Source organism: Lithobates pipiens, unplaced genomic scaffold (genome assembly GCF_037356315.1).
Source record: "Lithobates pipiens isolate NorthernLeopardFrog02 unplaced genomic scaffold, aLitPip1_a1.2 Scaffold_13, whole genome shotgun sequence".
NCBI lineage: Eukaryota > Metazoa > Chordata > Amphibia > Anura > Ranidae > Lithobates > Lithobates pipiens.
The window spans coordinates 469,795,050-469,812,797 of NW_027507718.1; the positions used below are offsets into that span (position 1 = coordinate 469,795,050).

Consider the following 17,748-nt stretch of genomic DNA (forward strand, 5'->3'; position numbering starts at 1 on the left):
TAGGAATTAATGGGGGACCATGACGAAACAACAGCCCCAAGTATCACTTACCTAGTGCAGTCTTTAAAGAGCTCTTTGCAGGGACTCTGCTCCAGCCTCTCCTTACATTCATGAACTGTGTCCTGAGGTATTTCTGGCAAATGGGCGGCAGACTGGCAAACAAACACAAGGAACAAAGTTAGTTTTAAACAGCCAGAACACCTAGAGCATATGAAACAACGTTTCAAATATGGTAACTCTTCAGACAAGGGTTCTTTCTTCAGTAGAGTATTTTTAACAATTTAAAAAAAATTGTTTATTAACAGAAAAGTTAACAGAAAATATTTACAGAAAATATATTACAAAACAACCAATTTGCAACCGCAAAATAAAATAAATTATAAGTGAAAAAGTACCGTACTTAAAGCTGAAGTGTAAGAATTTGACAAAAACAACCCTTGTAATGGGAGCCCCCCATCACATTGCAAGAGTTATATTCTTGTTATATATAGGGGTGCACATATAAAGAGAAACACCTACCTTACTCCTGACTCCAGCAAGCTGCCTTGATCAGTCCCCCGTAGCCTCCACAGTAAGGCTCTTTGGGGTGCAGTCACATGCTCACCCCAACCTTGCACAATGCAGGGTTATTGGTCTTGCAATACACAAGATTTCTCAGGGGCCCATGTCTAGAGACTGAAGCTTTGGAAAGAGTAGGGAAGTGCCAGAGTGGGGAGTAACATAAATAATGATGCCTGTTCTCCATAGGCTAAGTAAACCGGTAACTATTGCAGTGTGCTTGGTTCTTTTTGCAACATTCCTGGAGTTCAGTTTTTAGCAAAGTTTGCCTAGTCTTTGGTTCCAGCAGTCTTCAGTCCATTGTTCAATCTGATGTATTATGGTTATCGTGCTCCCATGAATGACCTATAGCAATCCAGATTGATTATGATGAAAAACTGAAAGCTCTAAGTTGCAAAAAGCATTTTCTAGGCCCTCTAGAGCAGTGGTCATCAATCCTGTCCTCAGGGCTCACTAACAGGCCAGGTTTTATGTATTACATTGGTGAGTTGCAGACTAGAATACTGCAATCACTGAGCAGCAAATGATATCACCTGTCATGTATTTCAGTTATCTCGCAAACCTGGCCTGTTAGTGGGCCCTGAGGACAGGGTTGATGACCACTGCTCTAGAGGGTGTGACTGTATCAAGAAAGTTGAGGGTCAGGATGTAGGAGAGCCGAAGCGTTTATGATATTTTAGGAAACCCTCCCTCACTTGCAGTGTTCTAACTGTATCAATATTTTCAGATGATTATGTTTTACTAACAACCAATGTATTATTAAAAACAATGAAATACAGATTTGATAGATACCAAATATTAAGGGGTTGTAAAGGTCAGAAGTTTTTTTTTTATCTCAACTCTTTCTATACATTAAGATAAAAAGCCTTCTGTTTGAAGCAGCCCCCCTCGTCCCCCCAATACTTACTGGAGCTCCATCACTGTCCAGCAATGTCCGCGAGTGTCTTGGCCATCTCCCTCCTGATTGATTGAGACACAGCAGTGGCACCATTAGCTCCCGCTGCTGTCAAAGTCAGTTAGCCAGGTCAGGAGAGAAAGGGGGCCAGAACGAAAATGCAGCACCGTGTATGAATGGACATATGGAGATCCAGCTCGGGTGCCCCCATAGCAAGCTGCTTGCTGTTAGGGCACTCAACAGGAGGGAGGGGCCAGGAGCTCCGGCGGGGGACCAGAGAAGAGGAGGATCCAGGCTGCTCTGTGCAAAACCACTGCAACAGGGCAGGTAAGTACTATATAATGCGTTTGTTATTTTTATATAAAAAAACAAGACTTTGCAATCACTTTAACCTTCTGCCCACTCTCCTTAGGAGATGCAATATACCCAATTTGCCTGCTGTACAGTATGATACAGGAATATCTGGTTTTAAACTGATTTTTATATTAGTGTAGCCATATTTTTTAACCACTTGAGACCCGCGCTATAGCCGAATGACGGCTACAGCGCGGATCTCCTTTTCCAGGACTACGTCTATTGACGTAGTCCCGTGCACGAGCGGCCTGCGCGCCCCCTGAGGGGCGCGCGCGGCGCGCTCTGTGATCGGCGAGTCTATGAGACTCGCCTGATCACCGATCCGTGCAAGGGGTCCATCCCGACCCCTTATCACGTGATCAGCTGTCAGCCAATGACAGCTGATCATGTGATATAACGGAGCTGGTAATCGGCTATTATTCCTCCTCGCGCTGTCAGCGCGAGGAGAAAAAAAAAAGCCGATCACCGGCGGGCGTGATCGGGACATCAGTCCCGATCACGGCCAGCCCTGCTAGTGCCCACCTGCCCCCTGCCAGTGCCCACCTGCCCCCTGCCAGTGCCACATTTATAAAAAGTGCCACCCAGCAGTGCCCATAGTGCCACCCAGCAGTGCCCACAGTGCCACCCAGCAGTGCCCACAGTGCCACCCAGCAGTGCCACCCAGCAGTGCCCACAGTGCCACCCAGCAGTGCCCACAATCTGCCTCAACAAAGGTGCTGCACCCCAGTGCCACATATCCGTGCCCATCAGTGTCATCTACCAGTGCCCAGCAGTGCCGCCCATCAGTGCCACCTATCAGAGCCACCTATCAGTGCCCATCAGTCCCATCTATCAGTGGTACCTATCAGTGCCCATCCGTGCCACCCATCCGTGCCACCCATCTGTGCCCCCCATCCATGCCATCTTATCTGTGCCCATCTTTGCCCATCAGTGCCGCCTTATCTATGCCTATTAGTGCCGCCTTAACTATGCCTATCAGTGCCCACCAGTGCAGCCTATCAGTGCCCACCAATGCAGCCCATCAGTGCCCACCAATGCAGCCCATCAGTGCCCACCAATGCAGCCCATCAGTGCCCACCAATGCAGCCCATCAGTGCCCACCAATGCAGCCCATCAGTGCCCACCAATGCAGCCCATCAGTGCCCACCAATGCAGCCCATCAGTGCCCACCAATGCAGCCCATCAGTGCCCACCAATGCAGCCCATCAGTGCCGCCTCATCAGCGCACTTCAATGAAGGAGAAAGATGACCCGTTTGCAAAATTTTATAACAAACTATTAAACATGATTTTTTTTTTTTGCATCTTTTTTTGTTTGTTTAGCAAAAAATAAAACTCCGAGCTGTAATTAAATACCACCAAAAGAAAGCTCTATTTGTGGGAAAAAAAAATGATAAAAATTTCATTTGGGTACAGTGTTGTATGCCCACGCAATTGTCATTCAAAGTGCATCAGCGCTGAAAGGTGAAAATTAGTCTGGGACTGAGGGGGGTTTAAGTGCCCAGTAAGCAAGTGGTTAAAGAAACATCTCTGTTATACTCAATACAGCTCCGAAAGGTTTTACCCCCTTCATGACCAGGCCATTTTATGCTATTTAGCACCTTTTTAACTGGTAACTACATGATCATGCAGCGCTCTACCCAAACAAAATTTATACTTTTTGCTATCAAACTTATCCAATAAAAAAATGAAATGTCTTCATATATTTTGGACATGTATTTCTGCTACATGTTGTTGGTAAACAAAAATCGCAATAAGTGCATATCGATTGGTTTGCGTGGAAGTTATATCGTCTACAAACTATGGTACATACAGTGTGGGGGTATATATTACTAATGGTGGTGATCAGCGACTTATAATGGGAGTGCAGTGGAATCTCAGGCCGCGTACACACGCGGGGACTGTTCGCTCAACTTTGTCCGTCAAACAGTTTCAGCGGACAGTCCGCTCAAAATTTGCATGGACGGACTTGCCCACACACGACGAACGAACAGTCCGCTGAAACCGTGCGCGATGACGTGAACGGCACGTACGACGGGACGAAAAATACGACGTCCTATACACTGCAATGCAAACTTTGGCGTGTAAATCCTTTCTGAGCATGCACGGAACTTAGTTTGACGAACAAGCCTACACACGAGGGGACTGTTCGCTGAAACAAAGTTTCAGCGGACAGTTTTTCGGAATTTCCGAAAAACTTTGTTCAGCAGACTGTCCGCTGAAACTGTCCGCTGAAAGCCCACACACGAGCGGACTGTCCGCCGAAACACTGTTCAGCGGACAAAGTTGAGCGAACAGTCCCCGCGTGTGTACGCGGCCTCACACTAACTGCCACTGTCATCACCAGTGACACTAATACTGTGACCAGCGATAATACTTTACGGTGTCACTGTACTAATGATATTGGTTGGGAAGGGGTTAACATCCGGGGCGATCAAGGGGTTTAATATGTACCCAACAATGCATAATGTGTGCTGCTTTTACTAATAGATCTCTTTGTTTCTTATCCCTGCTTTGCATGTGTGCACCCTAAATTTGGAAGCAAGCAGCTACCACTACGTCATTTTGGCTGAACGGGCCACCTGTCCACAGTACATTGTTGGCGGTCAGTCCTTAAGTGACTAAAAATGTATATAAATGAATATATATACACACACACACACACACACACACACACCCTCTGTTCTCAGATGCCTAAGCTGGAGGAGGAAAAACAGCAACACGGTTCTGTGGGGGGGGGGGGCTTTAAGGACAAGTTTGATCATTGGAGGAGAGGAGGCTGAGTTCTCAGCATAGCTAGAGAACTGACCACACTGTACTCTCATCCCTAGTGTAGTCAGTTTTTAATAGGAAAGCAGAGGGACCAACACCAAGTATTTCACATAAAGGAAGCAACAGAAAGAAAACAGGATACTTTTTCATACAAGTACATGGTACAGCAGGCACATATCACGAATATGAAATGTTGGGTTGACATATTCTTTAACCCTGTATAGTTCAAAAAATAGACTTGCAGATGTACTGTATATTGTGGAATCAAATACCCAACAGTCATTTTACACCTGCAATTAGCAGGCCTGGATCAAGAGACATCCTGCTAATGGGTTTTATGACATCCAATTAGCCATTTACAACTTAATTCTATTAGGAGATTTTACAGATCATTGGCTCAGCAGGTTAATCCTACTATAAGTTTTCTTTATTCCAATTGATTTGTTGGAGCTGGTTGTATTCTGATGTGGGGGTGTTCAGTCTTGTCTGTGCCTTCTAAAAGTGGTCTTCTCTTGCTGGAGCGAAAACCTCAAAATTAAATCTAAACATTTTGTCACAGACTTGAACATTTTGGAAAAATAGGGGTGGCACCCCTTTTTTCTGAGCGGCTTTCATATTTTTATTGACATGCATAGGGAACAAAATAAAGGCCTGCAGCATACACAAGGCTTTAGTATGTTTGACATTAGGGTTGTACCAATACCGATGCTGATACTAAGCATTTGAACAAGTATCAGTACTCGTGCAAAAGCTCGGATACCTGAAACCGATACTTTCAGGCTCGGTTCCTTCAGGTGACAGTTGGATTGCCCCACTGACAGCTAACCCCCCCCCCCCCCCCCAAAAAAAAAAACACAGCAATTAATGGTAGTTAAGGAGCAGGGCCTCTGTGTTCTTAACAACCAATGAGTCATTCAGCTGTCAGTGGGGTTGCCCTGTTGATAGCTGACGTGTAAACTGAAGATCTGGCAATTGGAGCTCTCAAAAAAAAAAAAAAAGCAGCGAGGCAAAGTTTATCAACAATATTCCTCAGCTGCTCAGACTAAAGATAAAAAGAAACATTTTTTCTTTTTGTATCTTACTGTTTTTCTTCATCTACAGATCAAAGGGATGAACTTTGATTTGCAGATGAAATCAGTTTAAAGCAACCTGTCAAGTTTTTTTTTTTTTTTTTTTATTAAATGTTCCCCGGTTTAAATCCTTGTTAACTCTTAATTTACTCCAATCAGTCTTAATTAACTCACTCTTTTCCATTTAATTATTTTCCTGCTGATTTTTTTTTTTGTTCACTTCTATTTTATGAACGATTAATAAAACTTTGTTTGCTTTGTTCGTTGATATTTTTACGCCTTTAACATACAGTTACACGTTTCACATTGAAATAAAAGGAAAATGAAAAAAATTTTTTTTTCTAATTTGTAAATAACTTTTCAATGCTTTGTACCATTGCTGACAGCTGAAGTATAAACAAAACAGTTGCGTTAGGTATCGGTAATTGGTATCAGCGAGTACCCGTGCATCCCGATTTCACATATTAACGTTATGTCAAATAGGAATGCATGATACCATTTTTTTTTTATTTAAACCAAAACTTATGTTGCGTGAAATTGTTAAAACCCTGGTCAGGTTTCTATTTTTGCCCATGTCCCCACTGTCGATATTCGCTCTGTCTTATCTGATCATTGTCTTCAGGCAGGGCTGTCTTTAATATTGATTGGACCCTGGGCAAAAAAATTCTACCCACCCCCCCCCCCCATGCAATTTCACTCTTCACCTGCTCTGAGACATTCAATAAATAGCAGCTAGACTTAAAATCAGTTTAATGTATCAGATCAGGCAGCAATTGTGATTGGTTGCCAGCGCTTACAGCATATCATTACTGCTTACTGACTGGTTGCTAGAGGTTACAACACAAATTACGGCTCACACAGATTAGTTTCTAGGGGTTACAGCAAATTATTTCTGCTTGCCCTCCTTCCCTCCCGTCCGTCCCAGGTGATGTCACAACGCATACAGTACAAGCACCTGGGACGGACGGGAGGGAAGGAGGGGCCGGCGGGGAGCAGCGCGGAGTTAGCCGTATTGTAATCGGCATGAGATACGGGCACAGCAGAAGAGTGCAGGGGCCGGCGGGGAGCTGCGCCGTTAAAAGTATTATCGGCATCCACCGGTAAGTGAAGCCTGGGCCCCGGATCCCCCCAACCCAGTGTCCCCCCTGTGTGTGTGTGAGTGTCCCCATATGTGTGTGTGTTCCCGTATGTCTGTGTGAGTTTGTGTCGAGAGAGAGAGAGAGAGAGAGAGAGAGAGAGAGAGAGAGAGAGAGAGAGAGAGAGAGAGAGAGAGAGAGAGAGAGAGAATCCCCGTGTGTGTGTGTGTGTCCTCCTGTGTGTGGTGTGTGAGTCCCCCCTGTGTGAGTGTGTGTCCCCCCCCCTGTGTGTGTGTGTGAGAGTGTGTCCCCCTGTGTGTGTGTGTGTGAGAGTGTGTCCCCCTGTGTGTGTCCTCCCCCCCGTGTGAGTGTGCGTGTCCCCCTGTGTGTGTGTGCGTGAGTGTATCCCCCTGTGTGTGTCCCCCCCCCCATGTGTGGTGTGTGTGTGAGTGTCCCCGTGTGTGTGTCTCCCTGTGTGAGAATGTGTCCCCCTGTGTGTGGTGTGTGAGTGTCCACCTGTGTGTGTGTGTCTCCCTGCGTTTGTGTGAGTGCGTGTGCGTTCTCCCTCCAGTTTCCCCCTGTGTGCTCCCCCCTTGTCTCCCTGGCAAGGTGTGGCGCCCAAGGGGGCCCCATGAGCTTCTATTGCCCGGGGGCCCCATTAGTTGTCAGTCCGCCCCTGGGTTACAGCACATCATCATCTCGTCACTGCAGGGGGGGCATGATCTACATATGAATGCCGCCTTTATTTACATATCAATACCATCGACCACAGCTATTTGCTTATGAATGCTGCTATTTACATATGAATGCCAGTTATTTACATGTAAATGCAGGTTCTGCAGGTGAGTCATCCGTACAGAATAATAAGGCAGAGCTGGGTAGCATTAGTACCAGCACTTCACACAGATATTGGGACACAGCACAGGACTAAAACTTCAAAAGCCAAGAGAATTTAAACTGGGATAGCTGGCAAGTATGAAGCAGCTGCTTTGGGCCCCACAACAATGACAGGGCCCCTTTTGCCCTGCCTTAAAGACGGCCCTGTCTCCAGGTCATAACGCAATAGAAAATCCAAAATTTTACAACAAAAGGGCAAAAAGTTAAACCTTTCTAATGGGAAAGATGTCTATGAGGGAGATAATCCCTACTGCAAGGCATTTCCCCTCACTTCCTGCTGAGTCACCAGGGCAGGAAACAAAGGTAAATCTGCTCATGAAGGCATAGACTGGGAAATAAAACAGATGTTTTAATCATGTTTTACTCTAACCAACATTAAAAAAAATAATTTAGGGACTACTGCTTTCGTTGGCTCTTGTTAAAGTCTAGCTCCAGTATATTTGAAAGTTCTTCCTTGCAGTTGGGCTGCTTTTGCACCGTGTGGCTTAACTCCTCGTTTAGTCTAGAGGCGAGTAAAAATGACTTTTACTTACCTGATCCCCCCTGCTGCCTTGGCAGACTGAACTTCTCCATGCTCGTATAGTGGAATGTCCCTCTATGTCATCATGTCCAAAGCAGGCTATGGACTCTGCATCTGTCCTGACATCAGAATTTTAGACAGCCGGAGCAGGGGTAGAAAAGTGCCAAAGTAGGGCTTTAGATTGGCCGCTGTATTTATGCAAGTATGCCTGGATTATCATATGGATTATCATATTGTTAGCTCTCTTGAGGTAGGGAATGTTTTGATATGTAAAATACTTGAGCAATAGAGATATATATAATAGATGAAAAGTTGCTTGTGTAACACTATTGTACTAAGTAAATGTAGTACTGATCAGTTGCCTCTTGTTTGCATTCCATGATGCTGTGGGAAAAGGCCAAGCAGAAGTGACCTCAGTGCAGCACCCGCCTTACGCAACCATCTACCATCTTTACAGGCACTACCCATGCCACACACAAACTTCTCAGCTGAGAGGGCCAATTATCGCAATGTCTACATAGCTATCAGTATTTGTACTGGAAGGCTAATCTGCCAAGAGGCTTTTACACTGCTGACCACAATTAGGTCTCAGGTGTAATACGCAGAGATGGTCAACAATAAAAAAAAAAAAAAAAAAAACTTTGAATCCCCTGAGGCATATTGGTTAAAAACTGTTGCAAACAAAAACAGAACTGCAACTCAATAAAACCAATCAGGTTCCAGCAATCAGATTCCTAGTAAAGAAAGTGACAGCTAACACTGGATTGGTTCCTTAGGTGAGCTGTTTGGACAAAGAAAAAAAACCCTAGTCACATATTGCAATAATTGGACATTGTAGTAATGGCTGCCACTGTCAAACTACATCAAATAACATATGTTGCAAGCACACCTATTCCTTCATCAACATTTTTTTTTTATTGATTTCTGTTAAGGGTCCTTTCACACGGGGCGGATCAGTTCTGATCCGCCCCGTGGATGTCCGTTTGCTCAGCGGGGATCACTCCGCCGATCCCCGCTGAGCAGAGAGATGACAGCTCCGTCTCTGCACACTGCGCAGGGACGGACCTGTCACAGCGCCGCTCTCCCCTATGGGAGATCGGATGACGACGGACCGCAGTGCCCGTCGTCACCCGATCCGATCCGCAGACGGATGGAAAAATAGCTTTTTCCTCCGTTATACTTTTTCGGATCGGAGCGGGTCGGATGTCAGCAGACATGTCACCGCTGACATCCGACGCTCCATAGAGCTCTATGGAGCACCCATTCAGGTCCGCCTGAAAAACTGACAGGCGGGCCTGAACGGGACGTTAGTGTGAAAGAGGCCTAAGACAGTATAATAAAGTAATGCAAGACAGACTGTGTGTTAAATCTTCTTCAAAGTTCTTGAAGAGCTCCATATAGTTACTTAACACTTTTAATTGTTTTAGATAGCTTGCCCCCAGCTGATTGCTGGGGTTTGGACTCCTGGCCATTAAGTCACTACCATGGGCGTCCGCAGAACTTTTTTCAGGGGGGGGGGGCATAATTTTATGGACACCCATGCTCAGCCCCTTTTCGACAATGTCATGAGGGGAGGGGCTTAGTCATTATCACATAAAGCTCAGGCAGGCAGGCAAAGGTTTGAGAAACCTGATGCAAAAGCTTAATAGAAGGATCAAGCTGCCATTGTGTGATTAGCAATTTCTAATCAGTTTTTTTGTTTACACTATTAAATGCACCAAATTATTCACACACACATGATCAAGGCACTACAAGTGAGTTATAAAAAAAAAACACATGTAGAATCTGCATTTGGTGTTAACAAAGGACAAATAAAATATATGATAAATGTATTTATTTTGGAATGTATTAACTTAAATATATACGCGCTGAGTAAATAGATACCCAACATGTCACGCTTCAAAATTGCACACACTCGTGGAATGGCGCAAAAGTTCGGTACTTAAAAATCCCCATAAGCGACGCTTGATATTTTTTTTTACTGGTTACATGTTTTGAGTTACAGAGGAGGTCTAGGGACGAACGTTCACAGCAATACCTCACCTGTGTGGTTTGAACACCGTTTTCATATGTAGGAGGGACTTACATATGCGTTCGCTCCTGCGTGTGAGCACACGAGGACAGGGTTGCTTTAAAAAAAGTTTTTTAACTTTTTTTATTTTGACACTTTTTTGAAAAAAAAAATATATTTTTTTGATCACTTTTATTGCTATTACAAGGAATGTAAACATCCCTTGTAATAAGAATATGACATGACAGGTCCTCTTTACAGTGAGATCTGGAGTCAATAAGACCCCACATCTCACCACTAGGCTGGGAAGCCTGAAATTAAAAAAATAAATAAACCGATCTCGGCTTCCCAGAGGGAAATTGCCGGCTGAAAATGGCAATATCTGAATGATGTCTGTAGCTGCAGGCATCATTCAGATATACCCTCTCAAAGTCGGTCACGTCATATGACGGCAAGTGGGAGTGAAGCGATTAAAACCCCCCACCGCTGTAATTCAGGCGTCCTGCACCCCAAAAAGGGTCTGGGCGCCTGAGTAGGGGGTGGCAGCAGCGGCCATAGATAGATTCATGCATTGCATGAATCTATCTATAGGTGATAGAGGGGGGGGGGGTGGCGCTCCCGTGCGCCCTTAATGTACGGGCCGCCATTGTGTTCTGGCCATATTTTGATGAAAACAGGCTGGGTATGGACTGGTCTGGTAGCCTGGCCTGAGTGGTAACTTACAGTTACAAAGTGAAGAAGACATGAACAACATATCAACATAATACAATAAATACACTATCTTCCAGCAAATCTAGCAAATCTAGCAATAAATCAATCAATTTTCCTCCTGGGAGTCCTGGGCTCCTGGCTGCTAACTGCTGTTACCTGTGGTTTCTTGCTGTTCTTGTTGCCAAGCCACAGGAACAGCACAGCAGGTAGAGGTAGCAGAATATAACTGGGCAGCTGAGCTCACAGACTGCCAGTGCCAGGCCAGTATATCACTCGGCGCGTCGGCGGCTTGAGTGGGCAGATCCACAACAACACGTTGAGACACACCTACACTACACAGGCAACCAATCAATGAAGAGGAGGGCGGAAAGGCTGACCTGCGGAGCGGAGGACACTGGACAGTGTCAGACTGTCAGTGTGACTGTGAAAACAGCAGACAGAAGAAAGCAGAGAGCAGCCACCGGAGAAACAGACATAGGAAAAAAAGTCTGCAGCGGCCGCGATTGCAACGCAGGGGACATTTAAACACAACACAGACTGTGTCACAGTCTGAAAGCCAAGTAGCCAACAACACCTAATAATTCCAGAGGGGGGCAACTGCCCCACCTTGCCTGTATATGCGGACGCCCATGGTCACTACAGTGCTGGCCATATGACAGAAAGCCTAGACAGTAGGCACTTGGTCTTATGATCCCTGCAGAAGCTACGAGAATCAGGAGCATCATTTCCTACAGAAAAGATGTTAGATTTACATCTGAGTATAGGTCAATTTAACGGTTTTTTTGTGTGACTATACAATTAGCAACTCTGCTCAACAGGAGACTCCCCCACTTTCAGAGTACAAAGATTAGCGCTGCAGGCTATTGCCTTTGGCACTGTTCAAGCAGCTTTTTTTCAAAATGGAAGATCGACTTCTGTTCAACCACAGTGGTCACACGTGGATCGAAATTTGGCTGGTTCATTTAGGCACTGACAGGGGTGTTTTTTAGGTGGGCCGAAGGCCATGGGCTTAGGGCAGAGCTTAAGGGGTAAAGAACACCCTGTTTGCTGCCTGGCTCATCAGTGCCCATTAATGCAGCCTTGCCAGTGTACCCATGGGTAGAGGAGAGACCCCAGGGATCACAGTCACACAGAGTCACGCCTGCTAGGATAATCATCATATATCCCCTATCCCATAGGAGACAAGAGGGGTGGGGGGCAACTGCTGGACGTTTTAAAATGTTGGCACTTGTCCAGTGTTTGCCCTCTGTAAAATGACATCACCTTCCCTTTTCTATGCATTTTTCACAGAAAAACAACCAGAGTACAGCATGGTGGAGCCCACTAGTCAGGAGCAAACATTGACATCAGACCAAGTGCAAGATTGGTCAACTAATGTAGCAAAATAGATGCTAGAAACAGATGGGACTTGGAGTGGCTTAATGAATGGTGTATGTTTTTTTTTTTTTTTTTTTTTTTTTTTTTTTTAGAGGAAAGTGAGTGTGGTGAGCTCACACAGGATGTTTGTTTGGAGCCATGGGATCTGACTCCTGGACCCAATACAGACCTTGCCATTGTGGATGTCAAATCCCCTGATGCGAGTCACAACGAGGGCCAAAGCGACCCAGAAGAGGAAGAAAGTGTTCAGGAGCCTCTTGTTTGTGAAAGTAAGTATTGTTGGAATCTGGCTTAAAAGGTGTATACATGTCGAAACAAAACACCCGCTCCACACATTAGCAAAGTATGTAGTGCATTAACATCAGCACGGAGAAGGAAGAGGTGGAAGGAACTGGCAGTGTTGCTAGGTACACAAGTTTTGGAGACCCAGGCACCAAGGCCAAGATTGCTGAGTAGCTGCAGCATGTACATTCCTAGTAGTGTAGGTGTCTGGAGGGCAAGCAGGTTGCAAGCAACAATACACTGGGGTAGGTAAGTATTTCCTGAATTTGACTAGTAACTTGACCATAACTCACTATGTAGGGCCTCAGCCACTTGACCATAGTCCCCTTAATATTTTTTACTCTTCTTACTAGGTTATGATCTTACACGGCGCACTATTGGCAGAATAAGTGCAGATATGTTGCATTGTTTGAAGGATCTGTAGAAAAAATCTTTACAGCGAAGAATCAGAAATTTTGTGGACATGCTTGCCAAATTTTAAATTTCCTCTTGCCTGTTTTTTGTTCCACTTGTTGTCCCCCTTTTGCCCTTTTAATATTTACCATGTTTTTAGGACTTTGAAATGTGTAAGTTTGGGGACAGAACACAGTGTTTCTCCACTCCACTCCTCTAGGTGCACCACCAGGTCATATTTTCCTCAATCTAAAGAAGACTGTGCAAATTACTAAGAGTGAACATGACAACATCACCTGTGCCAAATTCTACAAGTATTGAAAACATGACCTGGGTTTGCATCTTGAGGAGGAGAGTTGGGAAACACTGCCCTAACTAAAGTGAATTGTTATGTATCAGTGTTTTTAAAAATATAAAACCCAAAATTTGACGGTGCCCCCAAATTGTGCCCTAACATTCTTATTTCCCTCATGATCCCATGCCTAAAATGTGTGTATTCCATACATCTAGACTGCAAAAAGCACCAAAACACACATGCGCTACCTACCATCACTGGGTATCAATGGATGCGTTTTGGGGGTGCAATCCCATCCTCATAACTAAAGAAGCTCAGAGGAAGGGGTTGCACTCCCGAAACACGTCCATTGATACCCCATGATGGGAGATAGCACATGTTGACACACTGTGTGTTTTGTTGGTTTAGAAGAGAAGAGGTTTGTAACTACACACATTTGCGGCATTGGGATCATAAGGGAAATTTAATTGATATGCCTCTACGTGTACGTGGCTTCAAATTTTTAGAGGGGTGAGATCACTCCATATGAGGAAGGCAAAATCCACACAGTCTTGGGATACTAATGTCTCATTTGGCCTTCACTTTACCAAAATCGAACTTTGTACGTTTCGGAGTTTGGGCTGTGTATGTAATGTTTTAGAACATACCTGTTTAGCCCCAAAAAAGGAGAAATAATGCAAAACATACATGTTATAAACCAACATCTTGGTTTAGAACCTGTATTAAAACCCTAAAACGCACATGTGAATGTGCTTTGAGTAAAAAATTTTTTACTAAACAATGTGTGGCTTATTATTTCAATGCTCAATACCAGTGTATTAGTTAAGTTGTTGTAGTTACAGTAACAATGTGCTCTTAAATGTGGCCAACTCCTGCAATGTTTAGTCCTCAAAAAAATTATTAGAGTTGAAAAGGCATAATGTTTTTGAACTTCATACATTAGATCCATTAAGAACAAAAACATTGTGTGTGTGTAGCAGACCCACAGCCCACCATAATAGTTGAAGAAGAGATTGTCACCTCATGCAGCAAATAAGGTACATTTGCACTATTGGAGCAAGTGGCAAACATAAAGCCCATCTGTGGACATATTAGACAGATAAACACAGACAACAGTAGTTCAAATTAAATATGAGATTATGATCTCAAAATTATATTAGGCATGATCAGCTACAATTTGCTGCCAAGCCACTGCCCCTCTACCCACAAAATAATCAAGGTATTTCTGCTGTAAATCTCTGGAAATTTGTGAGGGCAATCCAACATGGGCATTTTCAATAGGCGTTAGCACACCCACAGATGGCCGAGCTGCATCCTCTTCAGCCGGGGCTGCCACTGCAGGGTCCACGTCACTTGGCAGTGAGGCAAGGTAGCTGGTAGCATGCCGCCTTAAAAATTATGTAAAATACAACAGCACAGGACCACATGGTTGATCTTGTAGAGTGGCAGGTTAATTGTTGTCAAAAACAGCCTGAAATTACTTCATAGGATTCCAAAGGCGTTTTCGACCACCCTTCTGGCACAAGAGAGCCTGTAATTGAATATTCTCTGCTGTGGGATGAGGTTCCTCAAAGGAAACTGCTTCATCAGATGGTTCCCCAGAGCAAAGGCCTCATCTGCAACAAACTGGGCTGCAATGTCCTGCCATTGCTCTGGGTTGGAAGGAAACTGTGGATTATAAAAAGAAAAAAGAAATTACTACTTCTGCACATAACATTTCAAGCAGATTTGACACAAACATGCTTAGCCAAAATAAGGATAAAACAAATGAATATTTAAAGACAAAAGTGTACAGTCAACTTATCTGATTCATCACCCCCTCTGGTGGCCCATGGGGTAGATGTTTTGGACAGGTAACCCTCTCCACTTCCATGAGAGCTGTTTGCTAAATAATCTGTGATACTTTAGCCAGCCCCTCCTTGCTTACACTATCAGAAGACCAGTGGACAGCTAAGAAGTGTCAATCTACAAATCTGGATACACACTGTCCAAATTGCAGCACATTTTGAAATTCTGAAAAAAACTATCAATGAATGAATGAATGAATAAATAAATGAATGAAATACTTGTATAGCGTACAATGCGAACTGAATCGCCTCTAGGCGCTGTGGCGAGCTTTGATCATCTGCTAAAAGAGGAAGGTCTTGAGTTTTTTCCTAAAAGCCAGGTGATTTTCTTCCAGGCGGATGCTGATTGGTAGAGCATTCCATAGCCGAAGCCCTTGGACAGCGAATCTCTGATCACCCTTGGATTTATACCGGGCTTTGGGCACAAGGAGGAGGTTTTTGTTGGCTGATCGAAGACTGCGGTTTGGTGTGTAATGATTTATTTTCTCCATTAGGTATTGCGGAGCTTCTCTATGCACGCATTTGTGGGTGAGGCAAAGGGTCTTGAACGTGATCCGATTTTTTACGGTTAGCCAACGTAGGCTCCTCAGCGAAGGAGCGATAGATTCCCAGGGTTTTTTTCCTGTTATCAGCCTTGCCGCCGTGTTTTGGATCAGTTGTAATTGCGCAAGTTGATATTGTGGTAATCCTATGTAAAGCGAATTTGTGTAGTCCAGACGTGAATGATTGTTCCAACTACCACTGCTTTGTCATTCTTTGGGATAAAAGGGATGAGTCTGTGAAGCATGCGCAGCAGATGGTGAGATCCACTGACTACAGATCCTATTTGCGCATCCATTGACATTTGTGCATCTAAAATAACCCCCGAAACCCTTCGCTTTGGTCTTTTGGGAGATAGTCTGCCCAAAGACGGTTGGTGGAGACCAGGAGGTTTTGGATGCAGGCTTATGATTAGGGTGTAAGATAAGAAGCTCTGTCTTTGATTCGTTCAGCTGGAGGGAGTTAGTGGTCATCCAGTCCTCTATTGATTTGAGGCAGTTTTCAAGTTGTTGTTGGTGATCTTTTTTTCCATTTATTCGGAAATAAAGTTGCGTGTCGTCAGCGTAAGAGTGGAAGCAGAGATCTGAGCATCTGATGATTTGAAGGAGTGGGCGAATGTAAATGTTGAAGAGAACGGGTGACAAAGGAGAGCCTTGAGGGACTCTGCAGGTGACTGCCCAAGTTTCGGAGAAGAATTTTCCTAGTTTCACTGTCTGTGACCGATTTCCTAGGAAGGACGCGAACCATTGGAGATCTATGTCTTGGACTCCGGCTACTTCTGTGAGGCGGACGAGTAGAGTATTGTGATCTACTGTATCAAACGCTGCACTTAGGTCTAGCAGTACGAGGAGACACGGCTCTCCGTCATCTGCTGCTTCGAGGGCGTCATTCCAAATCTTGAGGAGAGCTGTTTCTGTTCCATGACCCGGGCGGAAGCCTGATTGCAGCGGGTCCAGGAGTTTGTGAGTATCCAGGTGAAGTTGTAGCTGATGTACTACAGCTTTCATGATCTTATAAATGGTGTTGAGGCTTGTAGTTGGCCTACGGTTGTTTGGATCCTGAGGGTCCAGGTTTGGTTTCTTGAGTAGAGGCTTGACGGTGCCTTGTTTGAGGATGCTGGGAACAATCCCTTCGTGGAATGATCGGTTTATGAGGTGGGTTATGGTTGGAGCCACGATATCGGAGCATTCTTTCAGTAGTTTTGTGGGGATGATGTCAATAGGTGAGGTACTGTCATGCAGTTTATTAATGATGTTTTTTGCGGTGTCTACGGTAATTGGGGATAGTGAAAATTTCGCCGGTTGCGGTATGTTGGTGCAGACATCCTCTTTATGTACTTGCTGGCTGAGGTCGGATGTTTTCTTCTGACAAATTGTTTCCCTGATGGTTTTGACTTAATCGATGAAAAAATCCGACAGTTTGTCACAGTAATCCTGGGATTCACTTTCTGGGGGTTCTAGGCACACCGGATTCATTGATTGATTAACCAGTTTAAACAGTTACCGTGGTTGGTTTGCGGCAGTTGAGATTGTATATGAGAAGTGGTCCTTTTTGGCTTTGAAGATTGCTTTCCGATAATTCTCGGTGAGACCTTTGTAGTTAAAGTGGTTTTCCTCGGTGGTAATTCTTCTCCATGTTCTTTCCGCTCTTCTGCGTTCTTGCTTTAGGACGGCGAGGGAGCTATTAAACCATCCAGAGTTTTTCTTCCGGATGAGAGCCCTGCATTTGGTGCTACCGAGTCTGCTGATTGCAGCAATGCTCTGTTCAGGGAGTTGAGTGTTTCCTTTGTAGAGTGGTTTAAGGTTATTGTAGTTATCTTGCTGGACAGAGTTGATTTGAAGGATTCGGAGTACAGTTTTTTATGCGATCTGGTCCAGTGCGTTGTTGTTACAGGATTCAGTTTTTCGTTGGTGATGTTGGTAGCGATTTTGAATTTGATGGCGTGGTGATCCGTCCATGGCAATGTTATGCCAATATCAATATAATAGGAGACAAAAACTTTCTATGTTACAATTTGTAGGTAATCGGGCAGGCCCTTGTACTACATGGTTTGGTGAATTTATACAGAAATATAAACACCGAGGGATAGTGTGTATGGGTTTTGCAAAGTCAGCAGACAGAGTATTTGTATCTGTTGACTTAGCGTTTTTGG

General features: G+C 44.5%; 1 protein-coding gene across 2 annotated transcripts in view; it reads right to left on the bottom strand.

Annotated features, from left to right (window-relative positions):
- The window catches only part of GRK4 (G protein-coupled receptor kinase 4), a 357,240-nt gene that overhangs the window by 91,852 nt on the left and 247,640 nt on the right, over positions 1-17,748 (bottom strand). For both annotated transcript variants that reach the window (XM_077477876.1, XM_077477877.1), the window contains exon 5: positions 52-152. In XM_077477876.1, the coding sequence (XP_077334002.1) occupies positions 52-152 (101 nt within the window). The remainder of the gene's footprint in view (positions 1-51; positions 153-17,748) is intronic.